At 35.9% G+C, this 21,375-nt stretch overlaps 1 protein-coding gene across 8 annotated transcripts in view; it reads left to right on the forward strand.

Moving 5' to 3' along the window:
- Positions 1-1,195: 1,195 nt before the first annotated feature.
- LOC117408375 (transcription factor COE3-like) overlaps positions 1,196-21,375 on the forward strand; it is a 166,422-nt gene continuing 146,242 nt past the window's right edge. For 2 of the 8 annotated variants that reach the window (XM_059003925.1, XM_034013319.3), the window contains exons 1-3: positions 1,210-1,935; positions 18,159-18,315; positions 19,147-19,210. In XM_059003925.1, the coding sequence (XP_058859908.1) occupies positions 1,802-1,935; positions 18,159-18,315; positions 19,147-19,210 (355 nt within the window). In that variant the 5' untranslated portion in view covers positions 1,210-1,801. Of the gene's footprint in view, positions 1,936-18,158; positions 18,316-19,146; positions 19,211-21,375 lie in introns of all 8 variants that reach the window. The other 6 variants (XM_034013320.3, XM_059003944.1, XM_059003949.1 and 3 more) reach the window with 5 other exon arrangements.

Here is a 21,375-nt window from a genome sequence, read left to right on the forward strand (position 1 = left end):
CGAGAAAATACATGTTAAAAAAAAGATACTTTAGTTGCATGTTTAAAATATTTTACATGTTTGGGCGACATGCATTACCGTTTATATGAGGGCTAAACGAGGAGAATAATTATTTTTAATTGATGTGCGCACAGATCTATTAAAATTAAAAAAAAAAAAAAAAACTTAATCTATAACTTTTACTGGTAAATGGCAATAACGGACAATTAAAAACGTATTACCACGTTGAGGAGACAGGTGACTGGAACATGTGTATCTGGTTTTAGTTAATATTATTTAAAACGAGGTTGCTGTTTGTCTTTATTTTTGTTTGTTTTAACATCATGTAACTATTTACTACTGTATGACAGATGTTCCTTGTGAGATACTGATAACAGTATTTGTTTTCTTCACTTTGTTTAATTTAGGCTGCGATCCTTTAAAAACCTGTCCTGCCACATACGCAAGGGAAAAGGAAAAGAAACCGCGGAAAGATCCTGACAGCATTAATGATGTTATTCAGTTACCTAGTGCGAAACAAAATCATATTTAATGTGTGGATTTTATGTACGGACAATCAAAATAACTTTGTGGCAATCGCATAGCCTACTATATATATATATATATATATATATATATATATATATATATATATATATATATATATATATATATATATATATATATATAATAAGTGTAGAAAACCTTCGTGTTAGATATATTAAGTAAGTTCGCTGCTGTTACTGATAAAACTGTCAGATGTAACATTGAGCATCTACTTTGCTGCTGCGTCGTAGCTGCAGTGAAGATGTACACAAGTTATCTCTAGATTGTGTAACCGTTCATGCCGCTAGTCACATCACCGCTGCATTGCATTGACATTCTGGACAAACCTCGTTTACATTGTTAAAATGTATTAGACACTATCCCTTTAAAAAACACTAATGGCGCAGATTGCATCTTACAGTAGTGAAATCAAACGCAGAATTGTTTGTCCGTCTTATTCTTTCTAAATATCAGGCTAATGTTTTGGGAAGAGAGTGCGGCAAGTTTCAAAATGACGTAATCTGTGACTCTCACCAATGGTTGAGTAGCGGCTGGTTTAACATTTAAATCGCCTCTCCTTTTATGGTCGAATCCCCGCCCTCCTCACCATGTGGGTCGCCCCGGGAGCCGTGAGCCTCCGAACCCGAGAGAAGGTGCGATCCTCTGGGACTGTGGGAGCATATAGAGACGGGGAGGGAAGGAAGCCGATTTCTAGCTACCCAATCCCCCTCTCCCGAGGGAGAACACTCCTTTCCAGGTCCATCCCTGCTTCTTGTTGGGTAATCATTTAATGTTACTCCTTTTTGAAGCACACGTCTGTTTTATCCCGCTTTTCATTTCACAGTTCCGTGCGTGTACTGTATGTTGTTATTTCCCATCTTCTGACCAAGTTGTGTGAATTTCCTCTTTGGGAGATACCGAAGTCAGCCTCTCTCAGTATCGGCGTCTTGAGATGCTTGATGTCTAGCTCTTGTATCTTTTTTTCTAATCTTAACTTGAGTCGAGCTTGATCTTGAGTGCACTGAATCAGTCACTTGGTTTGGGATCTAAGAAAACCCAGAGGGAAATATTAGACGCCGGCTGGATGAACGCCGCTCTCTCGCTCTCTCTCACTCTCACTCTGTACTTTGGGGAAGATTGTTTTTTTTCCCGCTGCTGCCGTTGTTAATTTTAGGTGACCCTGTCTTGTGTGTGGAGGTGGATTATTTTGTTGAATTTGGTGTTAAGAAGAATACCCACAAGACTTTTTTTTTTTTTTTTTTTTTTTTTTTTTTTGATGTTCTCAATCCAGGACAGTCTCCCTCGGGGAGCTTTGACCATGAAAGAGGAACCGTTGACCAGCGGGATGACACCAGTCCGGTCTTGGATGCAAAGTGCTGGGATACTAGACGCTAACACTGCAGCCCAAAGGTAACTAAATAAATAAATAAAGTATAGTGGGGGAATAGAAGAGTATTATGAGTACATTAAGAAATGTACACTAGTTCTGGACGTCCTTCATTATTATATTCACATATATTTACTGTGTGAGATTAAAAACGAACAATAAATGTTTATGTATATATATGTGTGTGTGTGTGTGTATATATATATATATATATATATATATATATATATATATATATATATATATATATATATATATATATATATAAATGGATGGATGGGTGTGTATGTGTATAACCACTTGTTTAAGAGCAGGCCTATCAAAAGAATGCCGTAAAGGTTCTGGTATAGGCTACTGTTTCTTCACATAAGTTTCTTTATATCTGTCATGCTCCGATGAACCAATCGCGTCCATTGGTGTCCCGGCGTTGTTTATTGTGAATGGGATGCCCCGATTATTCATATAGAGTAGGATCAGGATTGAAGGATGTAAATATTGGCGCACGTTGTCAATAGCAAGTACGTGTGTTGCTAGTAGAAAGTAGTTCTGTGCGAGTATTTCGCCAGTGGCTCAAGTGAAAGTACAGTAGTCTGTTCACGTTGCTAAGGTGATGTGGTAAATATCCCCAGGCCCACAATTTAACCAACAACAACAGCAACAAAACGTATTTAATTCCAAATGAAAAGTGTCAAATTGTTAAATATTCAAGTGTGAAATATTTGAAGAACACCATCTCTTTCAGTGTCCAGATGAAAAAAGTTTCACTCCAAATGTTTATTGGTGAAATTAGCAATCTGTAGTGAAAGAAACAATGCGTTACGCCTGTACGTTATTTTCATGCTACTTTCTGTTTTAAAGCATCATTTGGGTACACTTTTAATTACATCTATCAAACAAAAATCAAACAAATACAGCTACAACATATTGTGACAAAGCCAAGCAATATTAATATAGTTATGTATAACTAAGTATATGAATTAGACTATACTGCAACCATTTTAAGAGTTTGTTTGGTTTTGCCGAATATTAATCAGATTTGCATAAATAAAAAATAAAGGAAAACAATCAATGTACTATTGATTCCTACAAAATCAATTCCCTACCGTTTTGAAAATATATGTAAACTGATCTATCTATCTCGCGGTGGCCCGCTCTCTTTGGTACAGCAGAATGTAGTAAATGCATAGGGCTGAAATACTGAATGGTATGTGTAATGTAGTGGGTCAGAAATGACAAATATTAGGTTGTGATTTACAAGAATCACAGATTGAGAAACAGGTAATTAAAGAATATTATGCATTCCTGTTCCTCTGCAAAATAATAATAATTAAAGGAATGCTTCTACACTAGATAATAATAATAATAATAATAATAATAATAATAATAATAATAATAATAATAATAATAATAATAATAATACAGTTCTTTAGTGACAACTTTAAATACTCACATCCACACATAACATAACATAATAGTACACAAATGCAATTATTCCGTAAAAAAAATCAAATAAAATAACAATAATATTAATAATACAACTTTACATAGAAAAAGTCTCTCCTATTTAGTACACTAGAGTAAGCTGAATTTAAATGATAAAACCCACACATTATTGAAATGCTGTTGTACACAGAATTAAAGTAGGATAAAATGTTTAAACCTAAACACCTTTATGACAGTACACATTACACAATATAAGACCTATTTTCTTCTCAGATGAAACATTGTTTCTAAACTGTGTATTTTTCCCATATTAATCCAGCACCCCAGTTTAGCAGTACTGATAACTTAAGCGGTATAAACCCACCCAGTATACTGCAGTCCTGTATCCAGTATACTATTGATACTTTTCACACTGGGGGCATGTATTGTCATTGTAACCACTGTTGTGCAATTCCCTACACTGGTAGTCATGTCATGTAAGATTATTGAGTGCCCTGCTTGTTCTTTGTGGAGGGTGTGGGTTCAAAGACAGGGGTCAATTGAAGTCACAGTCAACCTATTCTTTAGTGGATGCACCAGGAGCCACGATCAAGCAATTAGCCTAATATGCTGTAAAACCATAAAATAAATAAATAAATAAATAAATAATAATACCAGTGATGAAAAACCATAAAATGTCAATCTAGCTACCGTCCTGTTGATCAGCTGCAAAAACTTGCCACATAACAGTGAAAAAAAAAAAAAAAAAATGAAAATATTAAACATACTGGCAATGTTGTAAAGTGCAATAATGCAAAGCAACGATCCAGTCTTCTCTAGTGTATACATTCAATAAAAATGATGCATACAGTACAGTGTATGGAAAAGCGCAACTGAACGAACTCAGCTGCTTTTTTACTTCCTTGTAAGTACCACTGCAGACATTTATGGCTGAAGCACTTCCTTTGTTTTGCTGTAATACTGTAACTGTCTATAAAGCTCAAAATGTATTGATTACAGGCTGCATTGCTTCATGCTGTCGGCAGACAGTTCTTGGAGTGATCAAGCAGGGCTTAGCTTAAAGAGGCATGCTTTTAACTTTAATCTCTCCCACAAGATGGATTCATCCAAAATAGGGCATCAACTTTGAAAGAGTCTTTAGTAAAGTTTATTTTGTTTGAGTGATTATTAGTCATTTGAAAATTAAAATACAATACAAATAAATGTCATTTGCACTTGCATTCAACCTTATTTTCATGGAATTAAAGTAAAAAAAGAAAGAATTTGCTTCAAGGTTGCCTTAAAAAATATAATTTAGCCTAAATAGAGTACACTTTTACCAGAAATGTAGGCTGTCAAGTAAAATGAGGAGGTTTCCAAATTTGAAATTTCTTTCAAGGCATACAATTGAAAATGGCTGTAGCTGAAATATATTGTATTTTTATATATACATATATTGTAGGAGTTCTTTGCAAATAATAATGACACGCAGGGTTTTTACAAATGTACTATTACTCTGACACAGTCACAGCCTTATACAGTGTATTTTTCCTTAGAAAGTATGGGTTAGACAAACAAAATGTCGATAGCTATTTTGCCATTTGAAATGGTTTTAGTAACTAGTTTAATGAGTGTTGTGCAAACCAATGGTTATAAACAATTGAATGCAAAGAAACCTGGAACTCATTATAGCAATATATCATGCTCGAATATGCAAGGTCATGCACGTTTGTCTATGCAGTAGTTTATATTACTATAACATGACTGCTGCCATAGTTAAATTACACAGTCCTTGAGAAGTAAAACTTAAATGCTGTATACAGTAATGCAGTGTCATAATACTGAAGTGAGAAGACCGTGATGCTGCGGAGATGCAGTATTAGAACATGATAAGAATTTGATAAGCAATCTTTGATGGGCTATCTATATTTTTGTACAAACATATAGATAGACCAATAACTTTTTTTCCCTTTTACAGCATATTATATATAAAGCATATATATATATATATATATATATATATATATATATATATATATATATATATATATATATATATATATCAGAAACTGGGATTACAAATCATGTATAGAAAGTACAATGTAAACATTATAAAAATGTAATTACTTTATATTTTATACACACAATGGGGGGCTGATGAATCAATCTAGGCAATGACGGATCTAAGTACTGCCATTTTTAGGTAATTAAAATGGACCCGTTTACTATGGAGATTAGACATGCGTGGTACTATCAAATACTTTAACCAGTATTTAGATTCACAGCAGTTTAGATCAATTTAATGGACCCCCAAGTATGTTTCAAAACATGTCATGTCTTGCATTTTATATACTGTAGTTGCAATATTTGTATAAGTAAATACATTTTATTTCAGGGAGAAACACTCAGTGGCTGATGCTTTATTGCTGAAAAAGATTTTCTATTTGTGTTTGTGCAATCATCGTAGTGTTAACAATAACTAACACGATAAGGATCTAATGCAGAAGTCATGCAGCACTGTGGCTGTTAGCAGTTTTGTACAAACATGAACTTTTTTTTATTTATATTGGGCTTTTAAGAGCAATTAGATGAAATGCTATTTAAATACATTTTTGCAAAGCAGGCATTGGCACACACTTTATACAATGTAAAATTGCCTTCTAATGAGCGGTATGCAGTTCTTAAAATTTACTCAAATTCTACGCAAATCTGTCTTTTTTTCAGTTGATCTTGTTTTTTTATTCCATTCACTGCGTGGGATAGAGGGGGCCTCAGAATCACATTAGCCACATGGGGACCGGCTTCAGTCTTAGCTGCTTGTGTAAAAAGGCCATGGAAACCTTAAAGACCCCTTTTAAATGCATTATTATGTATAGAAAATTGCTTCCGTATCATTTTAGCAAAAATAGCCTGAAGAAAAATGAGGTTGACTGCTAAGATAGCTCCCCTGTCTAATTTAAATGGTTTTGTTTTTTTAGTCAAGCAGTCCCACGCTTTGCTATTTCTTTCTTTTGAATTAAGTATATTAAAAGTGAATCAGAATCTCCTATAATCTGATAAAGGATCTAGTTATTATCGCTGTATCGTGTGGTTATCTGTGATTACCCTTAAAAATAGATGCAATCAAAGTGGAATTACCAGTGCTGTAAAATGCTCTAATAAAAAGTACCTGGTTTATCCCGATGGGGTATAGGTTAATCAAATAAAAGTTTCTGACCTAGTTTTACCCTACATTAAATGCTACATGGTGACAATTGTTAGCAAAATGCAAATATCTATATTATATACCCTGTAATACATTTCCAAATACTTTTTTTTCTCAACTTACAATTTTATCCCTTTATAATGTTCCCAACACTTCCTAGGATCAATAATTAAAGTTAGGCAAATTTCGTGAGTATGTTTATTTGGAGAAAACATATTAACATTTATCCAGATTTTTAGAAGAAACCATCAACATTGATACTCCTGGAATACGGAACGACCCAGATGCTGTTGTGATGCCTTCAGTCTAAATGCAGGATATTTAATAAGCCAAAATGATAGGCTGTTAGAATTAGATTTTGATTATGTTTTTTTGTGTGTTTGTTGTTTTCTTGTTTTTTGTTATATAGGGCTAATTGCTTTAACATACACTGATTTGGTTAGCATTGGAAAAGGGAAATGGCATCCTTTATTGTAGCAGAAAAATGTGCAATCAATTAGTGAGTGACTGTGCAAGAAATATATCATTTATAACCCTATTAGAACCATACAGGTGACCAGCTAATGGCTTAACCTGCAGGTTACTAATTATATGTATAAATGTTTGCATGGCTGTGGTGCACAGTGGTTGCCTGATTTGTGATACCATAAAAGACAGGTGTGGCTGTTCTAAGGCGCTGGGAAGTTGAAATATTAGGTTTTGAGGTTGCAAGAAAAAGTTAAACGAAGATTGAAATAAAATACATGTTTGACGTGTGCAAAGTGCTAATTTATTGTCTGGCTTCTGCTTAATCAGAGGGAGTCTAAAACAAAACTGTGGAAGGCTGTGCTAATAAATAATTGAATATTAATATATTAATAACTACTTATTCCTTATTCACATATACTTTTTATAATGATTATGTTTATTTAACTGAAATAAGAAAAAAAAAAAAATGTATATATATATATATATATATATACACACACACACACACACATAAATGGTCAATAATAATTTTGTTTAAAAGAACCAAGAATTGAAAAGTCATGTAATTGGTTTGCTGAAAAAATGTAGAAGGGTATTGTTGCACTCGTACACACACTGAATGACATAAGCATATTTATACAATACAATTTAACAATCAAACATATTACATCTCAAAACTTGGTACAATACAATATTCATTATTCAGAGGCCACGTTTTTCTTTGTGTTTATATCTTGTACAAGAGCGCACAATAATGATTGTATTTTTTTGGAAAACGTTCATGAAAGTATTTGTTTTTGAAAAATCATGTAAAAGAAACTAAATTCAGCACTCTTGTTTAATAGTTATAGACACAGATTCAGGTAATCCCAGTTTTCCAAAATAAACATTTCTGAATGTTGTTATTGCAGTATCTGGCCCAAGTCATGTAAATACACATTACAAATCTGTTTTCAGAAAAATCATATTCTGATTTACTTATCCAAAATTCGCTTGTATTAATAGAAAGATAGAGAGAGGTGTATATCTGTGTGTGTGTGTGTGTGTGTGTGTGTGTGTATATATATATATATATATATATATATATATAAGCTAAACCCTTTGAAGGCTGTAGTCAGTTGTGATTGAGTTTCCCACTTAATTAGTTGCAAACATATTGGGGCATATATTTCAAATGTTTACTTCAGTTTTTAATTTACCCCAAACAATGTGATTCTGAGACTTTAGTTTGAATCCTTTTGCGACTGTGAATGTGATTTCTTTGGGTCTCATTTATCAACAGTTCAAAGTGGAATGAAAGCCAATGAACACAAATTATTCTGTTCTAGTTATAAAAGGTGTTTGTCACCTAAACGCTTTGAAAATATGCCACATTATAATTAGGAAATATGGTAAAAAAAAAAGAAAAAAACTCATTTTTTTGTAGAAGAATTCATTTATATTTTCAGTACTAAAAACTAAGTACATTGTTTTATAGAGCAATCTAAGATCCAGACCCAGTTTGTTCAGTCATTATGTAATCAAACCCCATATATTTAAAAAGATAAATAAAATGTATCCACTTAAAGTAAGCTCCAACCATTTTTGGCAAAGTGATTTATGCAGAACCGACTACAAGAATAAAACATTTTCCATTTCTACACAGTATCTCACTAAGCTTGGTTTAGGTATATTGCTTCTTCTTTGTTTTTCAACTTCCCCTTTATTTATAAAAGAGAGCGCATGGTGTCCACATATAAATCAAGTCTGCAAATCAAAGTTATCAATAAATATTGATTGCTAAACACAGTATGAGCAAGTACAAAATGTGTTTATTTCTCCCCTGTCCCATTAGAGTGTTAAGAAAACCCACAAACGGCTATAATTTTTCTCCAAACTGACAACCTGTCCAGGTTTACTGTCCTGTTTTTGAATCTTGACTGATTTATGCAGAACTCGAGTACTAAGTAAAACCTGTGCACTTTGAACTAGTGAGAGGTAGAATATGGTAATACAGTCGTCATTAGTTCCAATTCCTTGCGGGTTACTTAGAGTATATTTTGTCAATCCACATTGAGACATTTTGTTAAAAACTAAGCAGCCAAATTGACCGTTTCTGCTATTTGAGCAGTTTAAAATGTGTGTGTCTGTGTGTGTGTGTGTGTCTCTGTCTGTGTCTGTGTCTGTGTGTGTGTGTGTGTGTGTATGTGTGTGTGTCTGTGTGTGTGTGTGTGTGTCTCTGTCTGTGTCTGTGTGTGTGTGTGTGTGTCTGTGTGTGTGTGTCTGTGTGTGTGTTTAGGGGGGGGGGGGGTGCTTTAACTAAAAGGTGTGGTAAGGGTGCACAGTACGCTGATAATCGTTCCAGCCTAAAGAAATAAAACAAAAATGCAATTACATAACTATTTCATCTTAAACCTGCATTGATTTTAATTAAAAGCGAAGTTTGCACCTGATGTGCTGGACTTCTCTGCGTGGCTTTCTTTATAGGAAGGTATCAACCCACAAAAACAACTTATGTCAGTCTATTATATAACCATCTATCTTAACAAGAGAACTTTAAAACGGCCTCCAGCTTTTGGGTTGTGCTGCAATGCAAATAAAATGGCCTTTATTTAATTTGGTATTATGGGAAATTCTCTTTTGTTGTAGCTCAGCTTAATGGTTAAATACTTATTGTATCGAAGACTATATTATTTAATGGCATTATTATTATTATTATTATTATTATTATTATTATTATTATTATTATTATTATTATTATTATTATTATTAGTCATCACTGGGAAGAAGACCAGCACTAAAAAGAGCTGCTTCTCAGATAGAATTTAATTTATTAGTTTATTTTTAATCAGCAATGTTATATATACTGTACTTGAAAACAAATCTATAGGCACTGGGTTGTCACAAGAGTTTTGGGAAAACACAGCTGATGGTTAATTTGAAGTGGTTGTACCTTAAAGATAAGCATTGACTGCACAGGTGCAACTGTTAATTCTCGAAACTCAGGAACTGACTTCTTGGTCAATTTAACTTCTATAATAAAAATGATCTTATTATTAAATTACATAAGTTAATTGATAACACGACTATTAATTAACTTATATAATTGAATGATAATTGTGTAATTCAGGTGCCAGAAAAATTGAAAATGCAGTCCAAAACAACAGTGCTGTGCAGTCAGACTGCAGTTTAAATGCACCAGACCTGCAATTCTACAGGGCAGTGACAACATCAAGAGCAGTCAACACCACTGTCTCTGATTGTTCCAGTTTACTGTATGCTGGTTGCTATGGGTTTTTGATTGATTTGGGTGGAAGGGTTAAACAAACAAGAGAAGAGAGCCTTTTAGGCCGACCTTTTTAAATGTTTTTATTATTTAATACAGGCTTTTATGTGCTTAAGTGTCTGGTACACAACAGTAGTAGGGAGTGGATAAATGTTTAATTTAAAATCATGACTGTTTGATTGAAATATGAATACATCCACTCTAATGATATTACAACACACTGAGAGGTTTGTAAAGCATAAGCACATGATATATATATATATATATATATATATATATATATATATATTTTATAATACTCTATTTTTTTTATAATACTCTCCTGTTTCCTGACTGAATGAAAACAGAGACTTTAACATTTTAAATAAGAAAACAAAACAGATGTGGAATGTATGCATTTCTGCTTCTTAGCCTTTAATTGGTGTTAGTTTTAATAAGGGCCAATTAAATGTGTGGAATAAAGGTGAGTCTTCTGATGTGAAAATGTATGCAGCAATAATTTGATCTCAACAAATTATAGATTTTACACATATGCATGCAGTGTACAGAATAACTTACATGTTAATGGACTAAAAGTATATATATATATATATATATATATATATATATATATATATATATATATATATATATATATATATATTCTTCATTAAATGCTATTAGCACTGATTTTTATTAAAATAAGAATAGGACAGAATTGCAATTCATAGAAGTAATATGTTGCAGTAACCGGGCACTTTTAAATAAAAAACACCTTTTCATTGCTTTTGATGAGAGATTTCACCATTTTATTGTCTCATAATATTAAAATCAGAGGCTAGAGAGCTATAAATAATATACTGCTTATTTCTTACAATACATATATTTTTTTAAATACTTAATGTAAGCGAGTGGCAGAAAAACAGCAGCTTCTACAGTTTTTTGATACCCATCTGAAGTCTGTTTTATTGCTGCACAGAAGAATTTTGTCTTAGATCATAGTTTTACAGCGTTTACAGAAAGATTTTGTGACAAGATAGCATTCTGTTTAGCTTAGCAGCAAAAAGGTTAGCATGTGGAACTGTTTTTTGCACGTCCCTTTGGCTGTTCATACCTGGTTGAACAATAGGAGACGCATGATTTGGAGTTATACAATAATTATTTAAACAATTATAACCCTTTGCATGCTTGCTGTCTCGTGTTAGTAATGTGATATGTTATTCTCCCATGATTCCACCAACCTGGAAAGCATGCGAACAGAGCATGAGGCAAGGTTAAAGCAGTTCACCTCATGTACATAAAATATTGTTTTTATATTATTATTATTTATTTCTTAGCAGACGCCCTTATCCAGGGCGACTTACAATATACAACATTATTTTTACATACATTTACTTTATTATTATTTTTTTTTTTTTTACATACAATGACCCATTTATACAGTTGGGTTTTTACTGGAGCAATCTAGGTAAAGTACCTTGCTCAAGGGTACAGCAGCAGTGTCCCCCACTGGGGATTAAACCCACAACCCCCCGGTCAAGAGTCCAGAGCCCTAACCACTACTCCACACATTTGTTTTTAATAACCCAATTTATGAAGATTTACTAAATATGTGCATAATAGCTTGTAGTCTTTTAAGGTTTTCCAATCAGATATTTATAATATCTCGATTAAAAACACATTTTTATAGTCTGGCGTATCCAATTATCTAAAATGATATTCTCTCGGCATATTTTACTGTTTTTTTTACTTTTTAGCATTATTTGACTTTTATTTATTTTAAATTATTTCAACTAGTTTTTTTTTTTCTTCGTGTAAAGTGCTTTGTGGTGGCCCTCGTTAAAGGCGCTATACAAAAATAAAGATTGATTGCTTGACTGATTCACAGCACTGTCTGTATTAACCGATTTTAAAGATTGGAAATGGACAAGGTATGCATAGCCAGAAACAGTTTGTAACATAATTATTAGGAGGGTTTACTGTTTCTGTGTTTGCCAGCATGGTAAAAAAAAAAAAAACAAAAGATTTGATGATGTTTTAAGTGTCAGAATTGTATAAACATGGTGGTATCTGATCTGCTAATGTCAATGGCCCATTCAGTCTTCAACATATTTCAGGGCGTGTTAAACACTCCAAGTCACACTCCATCAATTGTGTGATGATGAATATGCTTTTTATATCATAAAGGCTTATGTTTTATGATTTAGTCTGACATTACCACCAGGGAGACTTGGCTCAGTGTATCGGCAGTAAGATCTGAAGTCTTTTACCTGTTGTCTTTTCTACAGTGATCAAGTGGTTTCAGTTTAGGTATCAGTCAATGTGTTCCTCGTGGATCTCCAATAATCCTAGTGTCAAAGAATTGGTCCGAGACGAATGGATATGAACACTGAACACTTAACCACGTTGAAAGGATGTTCACTTGAATTGAATACACCATGTAACATTTTTTTTTTTTTTTTGGTTCCTGGGTAGTAAGTGTTATTTCTAGGGTTACCATGTGGCTCCAGATTAACCGGACGCTGTGAGACAGAACGGGATTTCAAACTTGCCCCTAAATTGAAATAAATGAAGGTGTAAATGAACCATCCTTAGCTACAATTAATAATGGTGCTTAAATACCCGCATGCGCGTCAAATAATTGTATTATACCAAGAATGAATTGCAGCCAGTCGCTATTTTTTTCTGTTTGTTAAAATTCAATTGCCCATATTATTCTGCAAATACAATTTCATCATCATCTTGTTGCTCTATCGATAAATTAGCTATTCGTTCATTAAGATCTGATCAGAAGCAGCTGATCGGTGTGAATTGTTTGCTGCGCCCAAGCAATTCCACCACAGCAGGATTAATCTCAGCAAAGGTGGAGCTCATTTATACGTGAATTACTTTCAATTTAGGGGGAATTTTGAAATCCCAGTCTGTCTCAAAGCGTCCGGTTAATCTGGAGCCATATGGTAACCCTATTATTTCCTAATTGCTTATGCCTCAAAAGTATAGAAAATGGCTATTATTCCCCACAAACTTTGCTTTTGTGATCAGGACAGTGATATTTTGAAATTTACCTATTTTCCAGAACATTCCAGATAGATTCAGTGCTGAGTAAACTTGGAGTAACTTCTAGAACTTTCTAGAACTTTCCAGTAATATAAATAGTAGTATAAATACAGGGGCCTTAAGCCCACCAGTTCAGTTTAGTTCCAGCTGCCTAAGTGGATACATATCTGCATTTTTCTGAGATGGCATCAAGAGGCTGCAAGCATCTGGCAGATGCATTTTGCTATGTCTGCGGCCAATTTATCAAGACAAGAGCGAAAAAGTACTCCGTGGAAGCATCTGCTAAGATGTGTGAGGCCTACAAGGCATATTTCGGCATGCCTGTCGGGGATCAAGACAAACCCTGGGCACCTCATTTCACCTGCGAGCACTGCAAAAAAACTCTGAAAGGTAAGATGGACAATTGTTGCTCAGAATTTTATGTTATAAAATTTGTTAAAATTGTAAAAGTTTTTAATTTTAAAATGTTTTACAATTTTCAATGTTATTGAAAAAATATATCATATATGAAAAATGTTGCGAGAATCTCTTACACATTAGTCATGGGTGAAATAAATGTATTTTTGTAGGATGGTACAGAGGGGAAAAGAGAGCCATGAAGTTCGCTATCCCAAGAATTTGGCGGGAACCCACTGACCACTCAAGCAACTGCTACTTCTGCATGGTGGACCCTTCCAAACGTCGGACTGGCAAGAATGCACCTGCTATCACGTATCCGGACCTTCCTTCATCCATCGCCCCGGTGCCATGAGCTCCCCGTACCCACTCCTCCGGAGAGAAAGCAGCCGTCTTTAGAAGAGAGCAGCAAGTCAGAGAGCGAGGAAGACGTTGTAGATCCAGATGACAATTTCAGAGGTGGAGCTGAGGAGAGAAACCCATACTACCCCAACCAAAAAGACCTCAATGACTTGATTAGAGATCTTGGTCTCACCAAGTCCAATGCCGAGCTTTTGACGTCTAGGCTCAAGCAGTGGAACTTGTTGGATGAAAGTGTGCAAGTCGCAGATCAGAGGAAGCGTCACCAACCTTTTTCCAGCTTCTTCACCCGTCAAGATGGGCTCTGCTTCTGCCACAATGTGACCAGTCTGTTCGAGGCAATCGGAATCGCCTGTAACCAGAATGAGTGGCACCTCTTCATTGACAGCTCATCCAGGAGCCTCAAAGCCGTGCTGCTCCATAATGGTAACAAGTACCCGTCTCTTCCCCTGGCTCACTCGGTGCACCTCAAAGAGGATTACAACAGCATCAAGACCTTGCTGGACGCCTTGAAGTATGATGAGTACGGCTGGGAGGTCATAGGAGACTTAAAAATGGTGGCATTCCTGATGGGTCTCATAGGCGGTTTTACCAAGTTTCCCTTCTATCTTTGCCTTTGGGACAGCAGGGACACCAAGGCGCACTACCACAGACGGGACTGGCCACAGCGGACCGAGTTCTCTGTGGGGAGGAACAACGTCAAGTGGGAGCCACTGGTGGACCCGCGGAAGATGCTGATGCCACCACTGCACATCAAATTGGGCCTTATGAAACAATTTGTCAGAGCTCTAGATAAGGAGTCGGCAGCCTTCAAGTACCTTCAAGACTTCTTCCCTAAGCTGTCTGAGGCAAAGGTCAAAGCCGGTGTCTTTGTCGGACCACAGATAAAGAAGATCCTGGAGTGCAATGAATTCCCCAAGAAGCTCACTAGTAAGGAGAAAGCGGCTTGGAACAGCTTTGTCGCAGTGGTTCGGGGCTTCCTGGGCAATCGCAAGGCCGAAAACTATGTGGAGCTGGTTGAGACTATGGTGAAGAACTACGGCACAACGGGCTGTAGGATGTCCCTCAAAGTCCGTATCCTTGATGCTCATCTTGATAAATTCAAGGAGAACATGGGAGTGTACTCGGAGGAGCAAGGCGAGCGCTGCCACCAGGATATACTGGACTTTGAACGCCGCTACCAAGGACAGTATAACGAGAACATGATGGGAGACTACATTTGGGGGCTGATTCGTGAAAGTGATTTACAGTATAATCGTAAATCTCGAAAAACTACTCACTTCTAAATCTTTTGTAGTAATTTTTGTATTACTTTAGTATAAATACATGTTAATTTGGATTCATATGTTGTTTTTTTCTGACTTTATGTGAACGAAAAGACACAAATTCGCCCGTTTTCTCATTGGAAATAGGTAAATTTCAAAATATCACTGTCCTGGTCACAAAAGCAAAGTTTGTGGGGAATAATAGCCATTTTCTATACTTTTGAGGCATAAGCAATTAGGAAATAACACTTACTACCCAGGAACAAAAATTGTGTTACATAGTGATATCACCTACATTTTAATTTATGTTTATATATATATATATAACACGCACACACACACATTTTTAAAAAATTCATTTCTAACTATTATACGTGTTCTCTATCTATCTATATTGTTGTGTAGGCTTAGATACATTTCTTTTTACCATGCTAACTATGCCAGCAAAATAGGCCTTTTTAACATTTTTTAACAGCTAGGTCTGCTTCTGAAAAGAGTCCCAAATTCTGAATTTCTGATGGTGGTGTGAAAATTAACTGCTATGAATGTGATTTCAGGCCCCTTTTCAAATGTAGCGGTTTTTCATTTACTAACTGCCATGGGGGCAAAAAATACAGTTGCACGTACAGTACCTCGTAGTCTTTTTTCAGAAACCATAAAACCAACTCACTTCTGAAATTCAGCTTTTCATATACAGCCCTTGTGGTTGAATAACAACCTTAGTAAGCCTTGAAACAGCAATTAAGAATTATACAAGAAACACATATAGCTCTCTTTTAATATGATAATTGAGACCAGAAATGAAATATTCTGTAAATGTAGATTTGTATACCTTTAAACGGTCACTAACAATAATAATGGTAATTGAAAATAAATTTGGAAAATTTGAAGACGGAAGATGCTAATCAGTGGTTTCAATGCAAAGTGTTTTCTTGTTCTTGTTGTTGCAACTGGTTGCATCCTTGTGCATTTTTCTGCCATTGGTAGCTGTGGATAGCACCTTTAAAATACTTGACAGACAAAACCCTCAAGCTGAGATCAATTTTATGATTCATCAATCCAAGCATAAACTGGAGACTTATTTTTTCTAAATACCACCCTCCTGGTACTGTATGTTTATATGAATTGCATTAATCATCATTATTATTTTGTATAATTTCCCCTGAGAATGAGAAATGTTTAAATTACAACATTCTAGTCCCACAATTAGAACAGTTATTGCATGTCAGCATTTTTACTTTCCAGTGTTGCATTTGTTGATTATCTTCCTTGACATTTACACACCTCTCACGATCATTTACTAGCTGAAGTTATCATCCTTAAAACCTATTTTAAACTTGTTAGTCTAGTAGTGATGTAAACATTGTACTGTTTTGTGGTTTGGTCTGGCTTTCTAAATTAACATAGTGTGTATATACAGTATATTTATACCACAGGCGAGGGTATACTAGCGTGGGATAAATTCCACTCAAGTGGAGTAACATAAGTGGGATAACATGCTTACCGGGACTAGTTTCGAATGTTTCTTACATTCCAGTAGAGTAATGGAGCGGCACTAGGAGGATGTCTTTACATAAATCACTCCCCCCTGTTTGGGCTCGTGGTTTACTGAGGCATCCTCCTGTGGCGAATAAAAACTGTGTACCACGAACGATCATTCAGTATCCTGTATATGGGCAGCAGTGTGGAGTAGTGGTGAGGGCTCTGGACTCTTGACTGGAGGGTCATGGGTTCAATCCCCAGTGGGGGACACTGCTGTTGTACCCTTGAGCAAGGTACTTTACCTAGATTGCTCCAGTAAAAACCCAACTGTATAAATGGGTAATTGTATGTAAAATAATGTGATATCTGTATAATGTGAAATAATGTATAATGTGATATCTTGTAACAATTGTAAGTCGCCCTGGATAAGGGCGTCTGCTAAGAAATAAATAATAATATATGCATGGCTGTTGCAGGATTATACCTAGAGTTGTGAAAAAAATAGACATGTGTCTTTCCCTTTTAAGGGAAATAAATAAATAGATACATAAATAAATAAGTAATGATGTGATTTACATCACATTCCCATTGGGTGGCGCTATACAGAAAAAAAAAATGTAAGATGAATAATTTCACATCATAGTTTTAGTACCTTGATTTAAAATTTGAATCTGTTATTAGTGTATATGGTGCAACTTTCTGACTTCAAAATTATCTTAACTTACTAAAGGTACAACTCTATAGAAAAACTCTCCTACAGGTTGAAGTTCCGCATTCCGGAAGAAGTATTTTCCTGACACAAGCTGAAGAATTTTAAAACCAATTCCCAATTCCAATTCCCATTCTCTTTTAATCAATTCCAACACATCATTGATCACAATTGCAATTAGCAGTATTCTGTTAAAATGAGCTTCACATTACATAAATTGAAGTCACTGTGTCAGTTAAATTGGCTTCAAAAGAAAACAGTTGAACAATCACAACAAATATTCATTTAAATTCCTTCAAAGGAATTGGGAATTTTTTAAAAAGGAATCCATGCAGTACCTGGCTGTATAGAAGCCTGCTGTCTGTGTAAACCTGACACCTTTCTCAAGCATAAATCGATTACAAAAAAAATAAAAAAGAGGAGAGTCTGGATTGAGATTTTTTTGGGCCCTTGTGAAGCGTTTGTCGTGAAGTGAGTTTGACTGACTGACAGACGGAGAGGCCTGCTTTCAGGGTGCCAGCAGCAGCCACAGTACAGGCCGCATGTTTGGGGGCCTTCCAATTCAAATGTCTAGATTGTTCTGCTGAAAGAGGCCCATTCGCTCACGTCACCTTATTTTTATTTTTCCTCTCCCACAGTGGCGTTGGCCTGGCCCGGGCTCATTATGAAAAGCAGCCCCCCTCCAACCTGAGGAAGTCCAACTTTTTCCACTTTGTCCTGGCGCTGTACGATCGGCAAGGCCAGCCAGTCGAGATCGAGAGGACCTCCTACATCGACTTTGTGGAGAAAGACAAAGTAAGCATTCACTGTTTGTGCTTTCCACTGGGGAATGCAGGGGGTTAACGCACTGGTCTTTCACCACTGGAGACCTGGGTTCAGATCCAGCAAAGTCTTCAATCTCTGTGTGTGGCTATTATCAGTACTATCAGTCCCTTGCCATTTGTAAGTTCTGATAATAAAATGAAATAATAAAATAAATGCAGGGGTCTCTGAGAGGATCACTTAGTAAAGTCACGGCCACATGGTATGTAGGGTGAGTCATGCAGTCAGGGGAGTGCAGGTTTGTGTCCTGGCTGTACAAAGTTACTGATCTTAGCTGGGGATTATATGATTTGAGTCTTTTATTATAGGCTAGAAACATTCTAGCAGAGCTGCAGTTGCTGTGGGATTCCCTAGGGGGCAGTGTGCTGCCCTGAGCCAATTAGCTTGGAAAGAGGGTTTAAAGTAAAGTAGGAGCAGGGCTGTAGAACTGAACTACTGACTCCAGCGTTGTAATTCAACCCCCTGGACAACTTGACCGCCAGACCAAGTATTAAGCTGCCCAGTGCATTTCCCTGTATCATAGTGGGTCTGTTTTTTTCTGTTAGATTTTGGTGCACTGTGTGATATCCTGGAAAATATATATTTCTAATCTGTTGGGCTCATAGAGCAGATTGTAGTTCAATATTTGAATGTTAGTGATACCCTGGATTTTAGGATCATGCAGGATAAGGCAAGGGCTTTTGCCAGGCAGGAAGATGTTATTTCATGAGGTGCTGACTTAACTTCATCTGCGCAATCCTGGGGAAGTTGCATTAGGACAGCTTTTCATTGATTTCCTATGTTTTTTTTCTCTTTATTTTTCAGGAGTACAATGCGGAGAAGACAAATAATGGGATTCATTACAGGTTACAGCTTCTGTACAGCAATGGTGAGAAAAACATTTATAGCTGAAAGCAAATTTATAAAATGGCTTTCTGAAATTAAAGTATGCTTACCTGTTGAAATTTACTGCCATCAAATTATACAATTGTTTGCATGACAGAGCGCAGTCGGTGTATAGCCCCAGTAAATTGTATGTTTCAGTTATTGCGTAGATGCAGCTATTGTAGCCAATGCACAGACTACTGTGGCTTTTTCCAGAACGACTTGTGGGATCGAGTTGCCTGATACAAAGTGCTCTTAAATCTTGTTTATTGGAGTTGGGATCCTTGCTGGCAGTCAGTTCACACACACACCGGCGACACACACATCACTGTTCATTGACCCAGTTCCAATTTGAACACAACTCAGGAGAGTGTGCCGATCAGATATGTTTTAACAGTCAATTCCAGTGTGAATTATCTCTCCATCTCTATAGATATCTCTATATCTCTATTTCTGTCTTTATCTCTAAAGATCTCTCTCTCTCTCTATCTATATCTCTCTCTCTCTCTATATATATCTATCTACATCTATCTATCTATCTATCTATCTATATATATGTAATAAGTAGCTTTCGAGTTAAGGTGAAAGAAAGCAATAACTATATATAACTAAATAGAGTAACTATATATATATATATATATATATATATATATATATATATATATATATATATATATATGTGTGCATGTGTGTATATATATATAAATATATATATAAACGCTGTGAATGTAGAAGCCGTTAGGCAACTTTCACGCAATTTGATTGGCTCTTGTAATGCTTTGTTTGCATATCTCCCTACAACCCATTTGTTTTTTCATTTATTGCTCTCTCACCTTAACTCAAAAGCTACTTGTTTTATATATATACAGTGGTTTGCAGAAGTATTCACCCCCCTGCAAAGTGTTTATATTTTGTTGGCACATGAGCATACTCCACAACACTTTCAAATTAGACTTTACATGTAGAATCTACACAAACTACATTGATAAAGTTAAAAAATGCATATAGAATATAAATAAGTACAGAGAACCCCTTTGCTACTCCAGCCCTAAATCAGCTCAGGTGCAAATGATTTGTTTGAAAGGTCACAAAATTAGTGAAATGGTTTCAGCCTGTGTGTACTCAAAGTGGTTTAACTTGTAGATAATTTCTCTCAGGTATATAAAGACTTTCAAGCTGCAACTCACATAATGATCCAACAAAGCAACCATGAAGACTAAGGAGCTTTCGAAGTCAGGGATAAAGTGGTAGAGAGGCACAGAGCAGGAGAAGGGGACAAGAACATTTCAAAGGCACTGAGTATCCCTCTCAGCACAGTGAAGTCCATCATTAAGAAGTGGAAGATGCATCATACCACCCAGACACTACCCAGATCAGGTTGCCCTCCCAAACTGAGCAGCAGGGCAAACAGAAAACTGGTTCAGGATTTCACTCTGAAGCCAGCAGTGACCTTGAAAGATCTGCAAAGTTCTGTGTCTGAGATGGGAGTCAGTGTTCACACATCAACAATAAGCCGGTCCCTACACAAAGCTAGCCTGTATGGACAGGTGGCAAGAAAGAAGCCATTATTCCAAAAGCCTCATCTTAAAGCATATATGGAGTTTGCGAAAAAGCATGTAGATGATACTGCAGACATGTGGAAAAAGGTTTTGTGGTCAGACGAGACAATAATTGAACTTTTCGGTCTAAATTCCAAACGTTACGTTTGGCGCAAGCCCAACACTGCACATCACCCAGTCAACACCATCCAAACTGTCAAGCATGGTGGTGGCAGCATCATGTTATGGGGATGCTTTTCTTCAGTGGGGACTGAGAAGCTTGTCAGGATAGAGGGGAGAATGGATGGTGCAAAGTACAGGCGAATCCTTCAGGAAAACCTGTTTGAAACTGGGAAGGAAATTCACATTTCAGCAGGACAATGACCCAAAGCACAAAGCCAAAGCCACACTGGAGTGGTTGAACAAGAAGAGAATTAATGTTCTTGAGTGGTCCAGTCAAAGTCCTGACTTGAATCCAATCGAAAATTTATGGCGAGACTTGAAGATTGCAGTCCATCGACGATCCCTAACAAACTTCTCAGAACTGGAGCAATTTTCCAGAGAAGAATGGGCAAAAATTTCACCATCCTACTGTGCAAAGCTAGTAGACACCTATCCAAAAAGACTCATA

Source organism: Acipenser ruthenus, chromosome 2 (genome assembly GCF_902713425.1).
Source record: "Acipenser ruthenus chromosome 2, fAciRut3.2 maternal haplotype, whole genome shotgun sequence".
Lineage (NCBI taxonomy): Eukaryota > Metazoa > Chordata > Actinopteri > Acipenseriformes > Acipenseridae > Acipenser > Acipenser ruthenus.